The sequence below is a fragment of the Equus przewalskii genome, chromosome 16, assembly GCF_037783145.1.
Source record: "Equus przewalskii isolate Varuska chromosome 16, EquPr2, whole genome shotgun sequence".
NCBI lineage: Eukaryota > Metazoa > Chordata > Mammalia > Perissodactyla > Equidae > Equus > Equus przewalskii.
The window spans coordinates 1,495,694-1,511,421 of record NC_091846.1 but is presented as its reverse complement, the minus strand read 5'-3'; the positions used below and the strand labels follow the sequence as shown (position 1 = coordinate 1,511,421).

At 39.5% G+C, this 15,728-nt stretch overlaps 1 protein-coding gene across 5 annotated transcripts in view; it reads right to left on the bottom strand.

Moving 5' to 3' along the window:
• Positions 1–7,323: 7,323 nt before the first annotated feature.
• IFT88 (intraflagellar transport 88) overlaps positions 7,324–15,728 on the bottom strand; it is a 135,562-nt gene continuing 127,157 nt past the window's right edge. For 3 of the 5 annotated variants that reach the window (XM_070577828.1, XM_070577830.1, XM_070577829.1), the window contains 2 exons: positions 7,849–7,959; positions 7,324–7,602 (listed from right to left, as the gene is read on the bottom strand). In XM_070577828.1, the coding sequence (XP_070433929.1) occupies positions 7,481–7,602; positions 7,849–7,959 (233 nt within the window). In that variant the 3' untranslated portion in view covers positions 7,324–7,480. The remainder of the gene's footprint in view (positions 7,603–7,848; positions 7,960–15,728) is intronic. The other 2 variants (XM_070577831.1, XM_070577832.1) reach the window with 1 other exon arrangement.

Here is a 15,728-nt window from a genome sequence, read left to right as displayed (position 1 = left end):
TTAAGTCATCTTCAGTTCCTCCCTCTCACCCCCTGGTTCACTCAGCCACCCAAATACTGGTCACAGCTGTAAGACTCCTTATTATGGACCAACTGTTCGAAAAATCTTTTAGGCACCATCACCCCAAAAGCTAATGTGTCGTTGGCTACTTTCAGACTTATCTTCTTGGGCTACCAATGTACACATCTACCCAAACCTCTCTCCCTCCTTTAAAGCACTGTCAGATTTTCCCACCAATAGTTCTCTTCATTGCTGTCATCTTGGTTGGCACCTGGATCCACCACTACTCCTGTTCATCATTCCTGGTGCCTTTAACCTCCACACACGATTCTTCAATACCCTGGCCTCTAAATGACTGCCTTAGCTCCAATTGTCTTTTCTCCCATCACATCTGAATTATCAAGTCATCTGGTCATACCCGATACTATCGTTTCTAGTAACTGCACCACCTCCAAACGTGAGGTTTCAAATACCTTCTTCCCTGACACAATCAATTCTATCCTTACCCACTCCTGTAATTCCCTAATCTTGTCAAGTCTTCTAATCTTACTACTTTTTTGTGGTGAGGAAGGCTGGCCCTGAGCTCACATCCATGCCCATCTTCCTCTACTTTATATGTGGGATGCCTGCCACAGCATGGCTTGATAAGCAGTGCCTAGGTCTGCACCTGGGATTAGAACCAGTGAACCCTGGGCCGCTGAAGTGGAGTGTGCAAACTTAACTGCTGCGCCACTGGGCTGGCCCCTATCTTCCTCTTTTTAATGTGGGACACCGCCACAGTGTGGCTTGAGGAGCTGTGCTAGGTGTGCGTCCAGGATCTGAACCTGCGACCCCCAGGCTGTTGAAGCAGAGTGCGCCAAGTTAACCACTATGCCACAGGGTGGCCTCTAATCCTACCACTTTTTAACTAACTATCCCACTCGAGTCCTTACTTCCTTTCTTGCCTAGTTTAGAGTTTATGGTTGAACACTATTACCACACCCTTGCCAACACCCTTAATCCCCTGTTCCTTTTTCCTCTGTTAAAATCATACAACTGAGCTGACTAGACTCAATTCTAATTTGCGACCACGAATCTTGGATAAACATTCAACACACATATCTAGTATCTCTCTCAGTTATGTTCCCTTTTTCCAAGATCACTAGTGACATTTCCCCTCTCCTCAAATCTCTGCTCCCGTTTCCCTCCTCCCCTCCTGTTCCCCACGCACAGATGAGAGCCGTGACTTCTTTCTTTTTAACCACCTATCTGCATTCAATTTCCTATATCCGGCCTTCTTTCCTGATATATTTGATAAACCCTCTCTTGACCCCAGGTCCGACTTTATCTACCATCTAATTCCTCTGTCCCCTTTTATAGCGAAAGGTTCTGTGTTGTCTTTATTCTCTGGCTCTAAAACTCAATTCCCAGTCTCTGCTCAACCTATTCCAATTGGGTATTTACCCCAAACACTTCATTGCAATAACATAAAAGGTTGAAATTATGTAATTACTGCCGAAGTCAATCATCTATCTTATTCGATTTTTATGTATCATTTGACACAGTTGATCACTCCCTTATTCCTTATCCCTTTTGATTAATGTTTGTATAGTGTATCTTTTCCCACCTTTTCATTTTTTCAACCTATCTGTGCCCTTATATTTAAATGTCTCTTGTAAGTAACATATTTAGTCTTACTTTTTAATACAGTCTGATAATCTGTCATTAAATTGGAATATTTAATCTTTTTATATTTACTCTATTTACTAATGTAGCATAATTACTAATATCATTAGTATTTACTACTTATGTAATTACTGATCTAATTCGGTTTACTTTTTTATAATTACTAATGTAGTATAATTACTAATATAACTGGGTTTAACTCCTACCATCCTGTTACTTGTTTTCTGTTTGTCCATCTGGTCTTTGTTCCTTTATCTGCCTTTCCTTGGATTAACCAAGTATTTTTTATCATATTTTATCTTCCATTAGCTTTTTTTTTTTTTTTTTAAGATTTTATTTTTCCTTTTTCTCCCCAAAGCCCCCTGGTACATAGTTGTATATATATATATTTTTTTAGTTGTGGCATGTGGGATGCCACCTCAGCATGGCCTTATGAGCGTTGCCCTGTCTGCGCCCAGGATCCAAACTGGTGAAACCCTGGGCCCCCGAAGTGGAGTGCGTGAACTTAACCACTCGGCCATGGGGCGGGTCCCTCCATTAGCTTTTTAAAAAAATTTTAATTTTGAATCAATTTCAGACTTATGGAAAAGTTGTAAGAATAATACAAAGAACTCTATATACCCTTCACTCAGATCCATTAATTGTTAACATTTTTCAACATTTGCTTTATCATTGTATTTTTTCTTGAACTATTGAGTTGCAGACATCAGGACCCTTTGTCTCAAAATGCTTTAGTAAGGTATTTCCTAGGAACAAGGGCACTCACTTATGTAACCATAGTGCAATTAACAAAATTAGAAAATTTTATAGATATACTCCTACTATCTAATATACAGACCTGTTCACATTTAATCAGCTGTCCCCAGACTTTTATAAAGAGCAAATTTCCCCTGAGTCCAGGATCTGAGCCGGGATCCTGCATTGCATTTTGTTGGCATGTCGCTTCAGTCTCCTTTAATCTGGAGCAGCTCCTCCTTGTCTTTTATGATCTTGATATTTTTGAAAAGTTCAGGCCAGTTATTTTGCAGGATGTTCCTCAGGTTGGGACGCTTCCTTTGAGTAGGTTCAGGTTAGATGTTTTTGGCAGGAATATCACCTAAGAAATTTTGTTCATCACATCAGAGGCACGTGGTTTTGGTTTGTCCCATTATTGGTCATGTTAACTTCGATCACTTGTTATGGTGGTGTCCACCAAGTTTCTTCAATATAAAATTAGTATTTTTCCTCTTGTAATTAATAAGTAATTTGCAGGGAAACACTTTGAGGCTATGTAAATATACTGTTCTCATCAGACTTCCACTGCTTGCTTTAGCCATCCACCGGTTCTTGCCTGAACCAATTACTACCACGATGGTTGCAAGATGGGGATTTTCTAACTATCGTTTCTGTATGTATTAGTTGTTCTATTAGATTTTTAATCATATATTCCTTTATTTCAGTTGTTACTCTAGAGACTTCAATATGTATCCTTGACTTATTACATCTGCCACTATCTGAACAATACAACAACCTACAGCAGTTTAATACAGCCTCTCAATCTTTGGGCTAGTATTGTCATATGTTTTATTTCTATATATGTTAAAACCCCACAAGGAATTATTATTAGTTGTTGTTTTAAATAATCACTCTTCTATTATGTATCCCCCTACCTCTTCGGTGCTTTTCACTAATTCTGACATTCTATGCTTCTTTCTAGGATGACTGTGGCTTTTAACAACTTGAACGTATGTCTAGGCTGCAGTTTTCTTTGTATCTATTCTTGCTGGTGTTCACTGAGCTTCCTGAATCTGTGGGTTGATGTCTTTCATCAATTTGGGATAATTTGAGACACTATCTCTTCAAATGTTATTTCTACTCCATTCCTTTTCTTCTGAGATTCCTATTATACTTATTTAAACTCTTGACCATGTCCCAAATATCTATCTTCTTCTTTCTTTCCATTCTTATTTCTGTGTTTCAATTTTGATATTTTCTAATAACCTGTTCACTAATCGTGACTTCTTCTGTGTCCAGTACATTGTTAAATCGATCCTAATAAGTTAGTTTCAAATATTGTATCTTTTAGTTCTAGGTCATCCATTTGACTCTTGCTCATCATTGCAGCACTCTGTGGAAATTCTCTATCTTTTCATCCATTTTGTCCATCTTTTCTCTATTTTATTTAATATACTAATCATTGTTATTTTAAAGCCCTTGTCGGTTAGATCCATTATCTGAATTATCTAAGGGTCTGCTTCTATTTTTCTGCTGATTATTGGCCATTTTCTTGCCTCTTTTTTATTGTATGCCAGACTTTGCACATACAAGAACCAGAGGCTACAAGTGATATTGTTATCAGAGAAAGTACCTCTTTCTTCTGCTAGTCAGAGAAGATTTGGGACTAAGAACCTCAGTGAAATCAAGGATTGAGCTGGGTTGGGGCTGGGCTGTAGTTTTTTTAAGAGTCAATCCACCCCTGGTTCATGTCTGTCCTTCCAAGCTTTTGATGGAGCGAGCCTGGCAGATCTGTCTCCTCAGCTCTGAAAGATGTCAAGAGAGCCAAGTTGGCCCCTGAAAGTTTTGAATTTACATCATTAGCTCCTGCCCCACCAGCCTCATAAAATAGCAAATGTCTTGAGGGTAGACCAATTGTATATTTGTGGAAAGTCCTTTCTCTACCAGGACTTTGTCTCCTAAGGAGATTTAACTTGAAATCTTCTTATGCTTTTAAAACTTTAAAAGCCTGCAGCCCAATTCTCCAGCCTCCAGCACCATCTCTACCCTCAGCAAACACCCATGGTGGAAAAGCAATCAGAAGTTTGGGGCTTCTCTAAATTTCTAGTTTGTTGTGCCAACCCCACATGACCACCAAAAGCTCTGCTAGCTTTTCGTTTCTCTAAAAGAGACTTTTTCCCTGGGCCAAGCCCAATTCTCAGCCCACGCACAAAATTGGCAAATGTCTCCAGAGAGGAAAATAGGCAGGATCATCAGCTCACCTAGAAATAACTCTTTCCTCTGAGGAATTTTGGTCTTGTTGCTTCCACAGCTCTCTGGCCACTTTCAACGTATGGTTTTTGCAATAATTTATTTGTTGCGTTTTCCCCTAGTTCTTATAATAGGAGCATTGGCCTGACATGACCTTTTGCATCCTCCTTAGAACTGGAAATCTCACTCCCTCAAAATCTGAAACCTCCTACATCACTTGTTGCTCTTTTCAGTCTTTTTTTGCTAAGTTATCCTCTTTTTCTTGATCTCCAGGGCTCACTGCTTAGACTCTCTTCTTTGTCCTAAGTGGTCTCATCCAATTCCACGGCATTAAATACTACACGTACACTGAGGTCTCTGAGATCTCCATCTCCAACCCTTACCTCTTCTCTAATCTCCAGATTTGTAACTCTAACTGCATTCTTTGGATCTCCAGTTGGATAGTTAAGAGATATCTGAAATTTTAATATGGCTAAACCACGACTACTGATTTCCCCCCAAATCCACTCCTATCTCAGTAAAAGGCAACACTAGCCACTCAGTTCCTCATCCTTTCTTCTCTTTTCCTCACAATCTATATCCAGTCCATTAGTAAATACTCTGAGCTTTACCTCCAGAATGTATGCTGAATCTGACCAATTCTCATAGCTTCCATTGCTAAAAAGCTGGTCTCAGTCACCTTCAACTCTTATCTAGGCTACTGCTAGCAGTTCCAACCCTTCCCCTCCCCTCAACCTGCCCACCTCAATCAATTCATCTTCATGGCAACCAGTGTGATCGCTGGTTTCTGAAGGTTAAATCAAATCATATCACTCACCTCTCTTGCATAAAACCTTCTAAGGGCTTTTCTATTTTCTTTTTTTTAAAGATTGGCACCTGTGCTAACATCTGTTGCCGATCTTCTTTTTTTCCCTTCTTCTCCCTGAAGCCCCCCAGCAAATAGCTGTATATTCCAGTTGTAGGTCCTTCTGGCTCTGCCATGTGGGATGCTGCCCCAGCATGGCCCAATGCGCGGTGCCATGTCCGCACCCAGGATCCGAACCAGTTAAACCCAGAGCCGCTGAAGCAGAGCGCAAGAACTCAATCACTCGGCCACAGGGCCAGCCCCTCTAAGGGCTTTTCTATTGCTACTAGAATAAGACCCAAACTCTGTTTATATACTCTACATGATCTGGCCCCTACCTACCTCTTGGACCTCACCTCCTTTCACTTTCCTGGATATATTGTACACTGCCACCCCCGCTAGACCCCAAACCCTCTAACTCATTATCACTTTAATTCAATAACACTCTAACCCATCCAGATCATTACCATTTTAGTGTGTTTACACTCGCTATTGCTTCTGCTTAGGACATTGTGTTCTTCATTTCATCATTCTGGTGTTAATACAAATGCCGCCTCCTGGCCTCTCCTATCTAAGCAAGCCCTTCCTCCACCACCATCACTCCCTATTACACTACTCCATTTTACTTTCTTAACTGCACTTAACAATATCTAAAGTCCTTTAAAAAATATATTTATTGTCGGGGCTGGCCCCGTGGCCGAGTGGTTACGTTCGCGTGCTCCGCTGCAGGCGGCCCAGTGTTTCGTTGGTTCGAATCCTGGGCGCGGACATGGCACTGCTCACCAGACCACGCTGAGGCGGCGTCCCACATGCCACAACTAGAAGAACCCACAACGAAGAGTGCACAACTATGTACCGGGGGGCTTTGGGGAGAAAAAGGAAAAAATAAAATCTTTAAAAAAAAATATATATATATATTTATTGTCTGTCTTCCCCACCAGAATTTAACCTCTTCGAGGACAAGCTCTTGTCCTGTCTTGTTCACTACTGTATCCGCAGAACCTTGCACATACTAGATGATTAGTGTCTTGGTTGAATGCCACCCCCATTAGGTCATTGCCTATCTTGGGAGGGGGGAATACGATCTAATTTTGGTTTTCCTCTTCCTGTGCCTAACAGTAGCATGTACTTTGTAGAGACAATGTTAAGTAAGATGGAGGGGCCTATCCTCTCTAGTGAACTGTTAACGATGAGCAACTTCTTTTGAGTGCCCCATCATTACAAATTCTCTGGACAGTGTTGATCAGCCAAACACACTGCTGAAGAAACATGCAGGCAGTCCTGGCCTCCATTTCATACCCTAAGTCACAAATGGGAAAAACCTTCTTAGAGTTGTTACTGCTCAGTGCTACTGGAACACACCACCAGGCTGAAGGTAGAAAGGAACCACAGAAAAGAGCAATAGGGTTATAGTTTGGTATATACTATACTTTGTACTCACTATAGTACACTACACTATGTTGTACTACACTATACTATACTATGCTTTGCACTGCTTCCAAAACATAATTGTTTTAATGGTATTATAATCCCCATGAGGCAAAACTTCTACAGACTTATAGGTTCCAAACTCCATGAGATTTAGCTTGAATAAAGATTCATCAAGGACATGTCCTAGCAAAGTATTTTCCAAGCTGCAAACAATGAAATTAATGTGGTGTTTTCATTACTAACACTTTGTTTTAATGAAAGTATAAAAAATATCAGCATGCACTGCAGTAATAAGGGTACATTTTTGTGAACACACACACACTTATACGTGTATGTAGGTACTAGGTAGTGCTAATAAAACATTTCTTATTGTGGGTCAATGTTTTCAAAAGGGTAAAGGAAGTCACGGGCCTAAAATATTAGTTTCACATGTTTTTATTCCAGTAAAAACAAAATAAAACTTAAACCCATACTCATAGAACAGAATACACTTACTGAAAGTTTTGACAGTGTACAAAATTAAAATTTGTATATTTAATCCAGAGTTTAACAATAAACAATACATTAAAGTCTATGTTATTCTGGGAGCAAATCATCTCCTAACTCTTCGTCAGCAAAATCATCTTCGTCGATCCTTTTTTTGGCTGCAGTTTTTGGTCTTTCTATTTGAGGGCCAAGTGGATCCACATAGGAGGCATCTACATTTCAAAACAGATTGTTACATTAGAGTAATACAGAAAAACAAAACAAATATGAAACCAATTAGTCCCATAATCAAAAGCAGACAACTCAGAGTGAACAGAAATGCTCTTCCAAGTCATTCAAAACTGTGTCTGTATATGTAAAATTCTTCATAATGCCCAATTATACATTTTTGCCATCTCACCAATCTTCTTCAGACCTGTTCTGCCTGTAGGAACTGGGCGGGGAGTGCCAGCACTTGCCTATTTCTTTGTTGCTGCTACTTTCATAAGGCTCATTTGTCCCGGGTAAAGCTCTGAGTCTGGCACCTAGTCGTTCACCTTTACTACTGGCACTACAGTTCTGGCCACTGTCTGCAAACACAGAAACAAAAATGCATTTGTTTAACATGCTGAGAAGACATAACACTACATTATGAATCTTAAAGAATACTTAATTGCCAAGAAACAAGCAAGCTGTTTCATTGGGAAGCCAAAAATCCAAGGGATGTAGTTCTTGTTTTCTGAAATTTAAAAGAAATCTCTGGCTGAGAATCTATAATATACATAAAACATCACTTAGAGTAGTCTTTATACATATTCTTTCAAATGTGTGCTTAGGTACAGGCTTCAGTTTTATAGATTCACTTGTGAGAAGTTAGAGACCACTTTGATGAGCATAATCTAGCAAAGGACAAAGAGCAGCTGAAGAAAGAACAAACAGGAAGTCGTAAGATCAGTCTGAGCTGTATCATCCACCGCGTATCAAGCCTGGTGAGGGGCGAGAAACCACATCAAATGAAGAACAGAAGAGGCTGGGTAAGTCTAGCTGAGGTGGCAGAGAACCTAGATCATACAACCAACTTTCTTCAAACATCTCAAGAATGTTCATACAGAAGAGGATTAGATTTACACGGTATAGTAGGATAGATTTTGGCTCAACTCAAGGAAAAACCTGAAAAGGATTATAGTGTTTAAATACAGAATGGCTGCCATGGGAAATAATGCAATGCATATCACTGAAGATTTTCAGATAGGGTTGAATATTCACATTAGTAGGAAACATTATTAGTGCATTTTAACCCTGAATTTCTATTATATTTTCTAAAGAACCACTCCTCTAGCCCCACAGTTTGTATTTCTTCTGCTTAAAATTCTTATAATGTTATATTTTTTTCTATTATGGAAGCTTCAATTTTAATGAAAGTAGTCCACCAATATATACTGACCATTTCTTTTATTAGTATACTTTATATTTTAGTTTACTGATAATGTCTCTGGGAATAAGTCAAAACAAGATGGTCTTTAAAATCCCTACATTTTAAGTTGGTCAAGCGAATCAAAACTGTAAGTCTTCTCTGGGTTCTTATCAAAAACATTACGATTCCCTCCACTGTTGATATCATTGGAAAATAAAGTGCCTTAGTTTAATGTTTTGGATGTGTCTACACATTTTGGTATGTTTCTTATTATGTTGTTCCCCTCTAATTTTTTGTTACAGTTAAGTCAATTTTTTCCATCTACAAGTGTAAATAGGTGTCTGTCAAAGTGCCTAAGTAAGCTCAGGTCAAGAAAGTTTGAACACCATTGCTCTAGGCAATATTTATTTCACTTCACCTTTCACATAGCTACAAGTTCTCTATAGAGTCTAACAAAACCCTGACATCTCCCTCAGGCATCCAAAGCCCCCTGAAACCCCATGTACAATTCCCAGCCTGAAGGATTCCAATACTGTGGGAAGAGCAAACCTTTAAAAACTGAAAAGTGATCTCCTTAGAATACAGTTTTTAAACACTTTCTATTATAAAGACCAATGAGGGTATATCGTGAATATCTGCACTTCATCATTTTCAATCAACTTTCATGCAGTAACACTGCTATACGTGAACAGCTGCAAATGGATCAAGAAGCCTTTATAAGTCTGCAGGGGTTTAATGTCTACATAATGAGACAAATTATTATAATCACTTCACTATAGTTACAAACAACAATTGCTATTTCCTAGAGGGAAGTTAAATGACAAATAAGTTCAGAGAATAAGAATCTGGAGATCAATTTATCTGACTTATCAATCAATTAACACTAAAACTTCCAAAAGATACTTATACTTTGTAAGAGAAAAATTTTAGAATCATAAATTATAGAGTAAGAAAAAATCTTGAAACTTACCTATACCAGAAAAAAATAGAATACCCCTATAAAATGGACATTGTATACAAAGAGATAATTCCCAAAGTAAATAATGCAATAGGTCAATAAACACATAAAAAAATGTGTAGCCTTACTTAATCTTAGAAACATAATAAGTCAGAAAAAAACAAGTCAGAACACTACATACTGAATGATACCAGTTTTAGAAAGCTGAAAACAAAGCAAAATTAAATATATTGTTTGCATGTACGATAAAATTGTATATGAAAAGGCAAGAAACTGAAAAATATAAACCTGAATATATATAAAATATAAAACACAGTGGTTATATGTGGGGGAGGCAGGAGATGGAATGGGAAAAAGCACACAAGTAGGCAGGACAGTAATGTTCTTGTTCTAATATGTTATGATAGTTTAATTAATTTTAATTTTATTAATATGCTTCATAAGTTAAGAATGCTACATAGGTTATTTTGTAGGTATCAAATATTACATAAATTAAACAGTCACATAATTCTAAATGTAACATTCAACATTGCCTATTAAAATGGCCAAGATTTAAAAAATATCAGGTTAGCAAGTGGAATGAACAAATTTTCTGAGGGTAATTTGGTAGTATACATCAAAACACCTAAAATTTTGCATTCAGCAAGATAACAGAATAGGAAGCCCCAGACTTTGCTCCCTTACAAAAATACCAACTTACAAGAATATATGGTCCAAAAGGTCTTTATAAGAACCCAGAAACCAGGTAGGTAGTCACAGTACCCCAGGCAAGCTCAAAACCAAGAACAATTGCATTGAAACAGGTAAGAAAAGCCATTTCACTTCAAATGTGTCTGCCCCTACCCAAAGTCAGCATAGCTCACAATTTGCAGAAAAAGCCCAACTTGCAGGTTCTCCTTCAGGAGGGAAAAGAGAGGAACATACATCCACTGTTTTGGTTTTTCAGGGAACTGTCTGAGAGACTGGTTTCTGTCTTGCCTAACTTGGAGTGCCGATGAGGAACCAGCATACTCTGGATGCCTGAAAGCTGCTGAGAACAAAGAGAACTCAGTGGCTTGTTGCAGTGCCAGAGTACCTCCACCACTGCAGACAGAAGCTGGCACAGCTTGCTGTGATAAAGAGAAAGTGTCCAGCTTGTGATTCTTCCATCAGCAGGAAAAGAGAGGGGAATGTACATCCAACACTCCAGCTTTTTGGGGAGCTGCCCAAGGGTCTGGTTTCTGTCTCACCTGACTCAGAGCACTGATGGGGAACTGGCATATCTTGGATGCTTGTGGACTGCAGAGAACAAAAGAGGGCTGAGGAGCTTGTTGCACTGCCAGAGATCCTGCAGTATGATAGACAGACACTAGAGGAAGGAAGAGATTAGAAATTCTGAAAAAGAAACCATCAAACCTCTCTAATTAGGAAAGTACACATAGAAGCTGAGAAAAAATGTGCCCCATAAAAACTCTGAGACACTGCCATAATCTCTTGGGGCTGACTGGTGATTTGGACTGGTACAAACCAGTCCAAAAAAGAAGTGGGAGAAGTGACTGTTTTTTCAAATGAAGAAAACACAACAAAAAGTAAGAAGACACACAAAGAAACAGGGAACCATGGCCCAAAGGAACAAAATAAATCTCCAGAAGTTGATCCTGAAGAAATGGAGCTCTATGTGTTACCTAACAAACAATCCAAAATAACTGTCTTAAATAAGACCAATGTGCCATAAGAGAACACAGATAGACAATAAATGAAATCAGGAAAATAAAGCATGAACAAAACAAGACTATCAACAAAGAGAAACTGTAAAAAAGAACCAAATAGAAATTCTGGAGCTGAAGAACACAATAATACCATAACTGAATTGAAAAATTCACTAGAATGGTTCAAAAACAGATATGATCCAGCAGGATAAAGAATCTGAGAACTCAAAGATAGATCATATGAAATTATCAAGTCAGAGGAACAAAAAAATGAAGAATGAAAAATGAAGAAAAGTGAAGAAAGCCTAAGAAAATTATGGAACATCATATGCAGATCAATCTACATATTATGGGAGTCCCAGAAAGAAAAGAGAGAATAGGACAGAAAGATTATTAGAAGAAACAACGGATGAAAACTTCCCAAATATGAGGAAGGAAATGAACATACAAATTCAAGAAGCTCAAAGAATCCCAACTAGGATGGACCCAAAGAGGCCCACACTGAGGCACATTATAATCAAACTGTGAAAAGGAAAAGAGAAAGAGAGAATCTTAAAACCATCAAGAGAAAAGTGACTCAAGTGACGTCAGCATCATGGCAGAGTGAGTGGTTCCCTTTGTCTCTCCTCTCTAAGTTACAAATAATCAGATACCTACTGAGCAATAAAGGATTCCCTACACAGCACAATAAGATACATAAGAGATCCAGCATCTATACATCTGAAGGCAGCTGGACTGGACACATGGGAGGAAGTAGAATGAGGGCAGCAACTCCTTCTCCCTCCCTGGAAGCAGTGATCCAGGGTGCAGCTCCTCATGCTGGCATGAGCACCTGTGAGCAGTCATGGTGGGAGTAGAAAAACAGCTCGCTCTCTGCCCATCTCCCAGAAGATCCAGCACACGCCCCCTAACCTTCCCCTGGCAGAGGACAGGTCTTTCCAATAGTGAGGTCAGTATGAAACACTCAGATTTTCCCAGCTGGGGCGGGGCACCCTGACCTGAGTTTTCAAAATACATCAGTCAGTGCCAGAGATCAGAGGCTGAACGAACGAGCATCAACAACAACCTCTCCCTGCTCAGCTCCTGCTCCCTGCCAGCAGTGGGAGGTGGAACCTGTAACATGAGGCTTCGGGAACCACAGCAGAACTAGTGACCCAGTCTCCAGTGGCGGTGCACCCAACAACAACTCCCATCAGCAGTGGGGAGTGCCTGCAAGTCCTCGGATAGCCAGGCCACTAGCAGCAACTGTGACACCTGTGAACCCAGCACCCCTGGCAGCAGTGCAATCAGCATCCCCAGAAAACCCGGGGGCAGCAGCAACAAAGCCCATGGAGAGCTCCTAGAGAGCCCAAGGAGAAAGACGAGGCCCAGGTGACCCCAGAAGCAGCACAAGTGCTCCCAGCATGGTGACCCAATGGCAACACCTGAGACTGAAGTGACATCATAAGCATCAAGGCACCAGAAACCTCGGAGGCACAAGAGGCACAAGGAGGGCACTGACAATGCCTGTAGCAGAGGCAGTGGAGGGTGGAAAGTGGAGGCTCTCAAATACAACCAGAAGCAGCTGAGAACCAAAGTAACCAAAGCCTTATCCAAATAAGAAACATGGATGCTACCACAAATGCGGCAGCAGAGGATGAGTTCTTAAAACACCACGAAGAACTATAGCAACACAGCAGAACAGACAGACAATGACAACTCTCCAGAAACCAAACTTAAAGTCACAGAGGATTACAATCTTACTGACAGAGAATTCAAAGTGTCTGTCATAAAGAAACTCAAGCAGTGACAGGAAAACTCAGAAAATGAGCTCATGAATAAAATTAATGAACAGAAGGAGTAAATCACCAAAGAGACTGAAACTCTAAAAAAAAAAAAAAACCAAACAGAAATTTTGGAGATGGGAAACACAATTAATGAGATGAAAAATAATGTAGAAAGCATTAACGACAGGGCAGACCAGATGGAGGAGAAAATTAGTGAGCTCAAAGACAGAAATCTAGAAATGATTCAGGTGGAAGAGGAGAGAAAACTTAAGATTTTTTAAAAATGAAGAAATCCTTCAAGAAATATCCGACTCAATTAGGAAAAGAAACATAAAGACTATAGGCATCAAGAAGGAGAAGAGAGGGGCTGGCCCTGTGGCCGAGTGGTTAAGTTTGCGCGCTCCGCTGCAGGCAGCCCAGTGTTTCGTCGGTTCGAATCCTGGGCGTGGACATGGCACTGCTCATCAAGCCACGCTGAGGCGGCATCCCACATGCCACAACTAGAAGGACCCAAAACTAAGAATATACAACTATGTACTGGGGGACTTTGGGGAGAAAAAGGAAAAAAATAAAATATTTAAATAAAGAAAGAAAGGAGAAGAGAGAGGGAAAAGGAGCAGAGAGCTAATTCAAAGAAATAGCTGAAAACTTCCCAAACCAGGGGAAGGAACTGGACAAACAAGTGCATGAAGCTAACAGAATTCCTAATTATCCCAATGCAAAAAGACCTTCTCCAAGGCTTGTAATACTAAACTGTCAAAAGTCAACAACAAAGAAAAAATATTAAGGGCAGCAAGAGAGAAGAAAACAACCTACAAAGGTACCCCCATCAGGCTTTCAGCAAATTTATCAGCAGAAACTCTATAGGCTAGGCGAGAGTGGAATTATCTATTAAAGGACTGAAAGACAAAAACTATCAGCCAAGAATACTCTATCCAGCAAAGTTATCATTCAGATATGAAGGAGGAATAACGGCTTTCCCAGATAAACAATAGCTGAGGGATTTCATCACCACTAGACCTGCCTTACAAGAAATGCTGATAGAATCTCTCCTACATGAAACAAAAGGAGAAAGGTTTACAAAGCTTTGAGCAAAGAGAGAAACAGACAACAGAATCAGAAAATTGTAGCTCTATATCAGAGTAGGTTAGTAAATAATTATAACATAAAGGATAAAGGGACAGAAAGTTTCAAAAATAATTATAATCACTTCAATTTGGTCACAAACTCACAACACATAAAAGAATAATTTGTGACAACAAAATCACAGAAGGGGAAGAGAAAAAGGACGGAACCTGCATAGGCTAATGGAGCTAAGAGGCTATCAGAAAAACGACTATCTCATCTATGAGATCTTTTATATAAACCTCATGGCAACCACTAAACAAAAAATCAGAGAAGAGCCATAAAACATAAAAAAAGAGAAAACTGAGAAACATATCAGAGAAAACCATCAAACTTAAATGGCAAGGGGCCGACTCCATGGCTGAGTGGTTGGATTCATGCGCTCTGCTTTGGTGGCCTGGGGTTCCACCAGTTTGGGTCCTGGGTACAGACATGGTGCCACTCGTTGGGCCATGTTGAGGTGACGTCCCATGTGCTGCAGCTGGAGGGACCCACAACTAAAAGAATATGCAACTATACACTGGGGGGATTTGGGGAGAAAAAAGCAAGAAAAAAAAAATGATTGGCAACAGTTGTTAGTTCAGGCATCAATCTAAAAAGAAAAAGAACAAAACTGAAATGGCAGACAGAAACCTGAGAAAAAAGAAACAATGGAAATATATAACAACCAGAAAACAAAAGGTAAAATGGCAATATTAACCCCTCATATATAAACAATCACTCTAAATATAACTGGATTGAATTCACCAACCAAAAGACACAGAGTTTCTGGATGGACTGAAAAACAAGACTCAACAATATGCTGCCTCCAGGAGACATATCTCAGCTGTAAAGACAAACGTAGGCTCACAGTGAAGGGATGGAAAATGATACTCCAAGCAAATGGCAAGCAAAAGAAAGCAGGTGTAGCCACACTTATACGAGACAAAATAGACTTTAAGACAAAAAAGATAGCAAGAGACAAAGATGGGCAGTATATAATGATAAAAGGGATATTCCACCAAGCAGACCTAACATTTGTTAGTATATAGGCAGCTAACACAGGAGGACCAAAGTATATAAAGCAACTATTAGCAGACGTAAAGGGAGAAATCAACAGCAATACAATAATAGTAGTGGACCTTAACACCCCACTTACGTAATGGATAGATCATCTAGAAAGTCAACAAGGAAATATTGACCTTAAATGAAACACTAGATGAGATGGACTTAATAGATATATATAGAACATTCCATCCAAAAACAGCAGAGTATACATTTTTCTCAAGTGCATATGGAATATTCTCAAAGATAGACCATATTTTGGGAAACAAAGCAAGCCTGAATAAATTTAAGAAGACTGAAATAATATCAAGCATATTTTCCAGCCACAATGGTATGAAACCATAAATCAACTACAAGAAAAAAG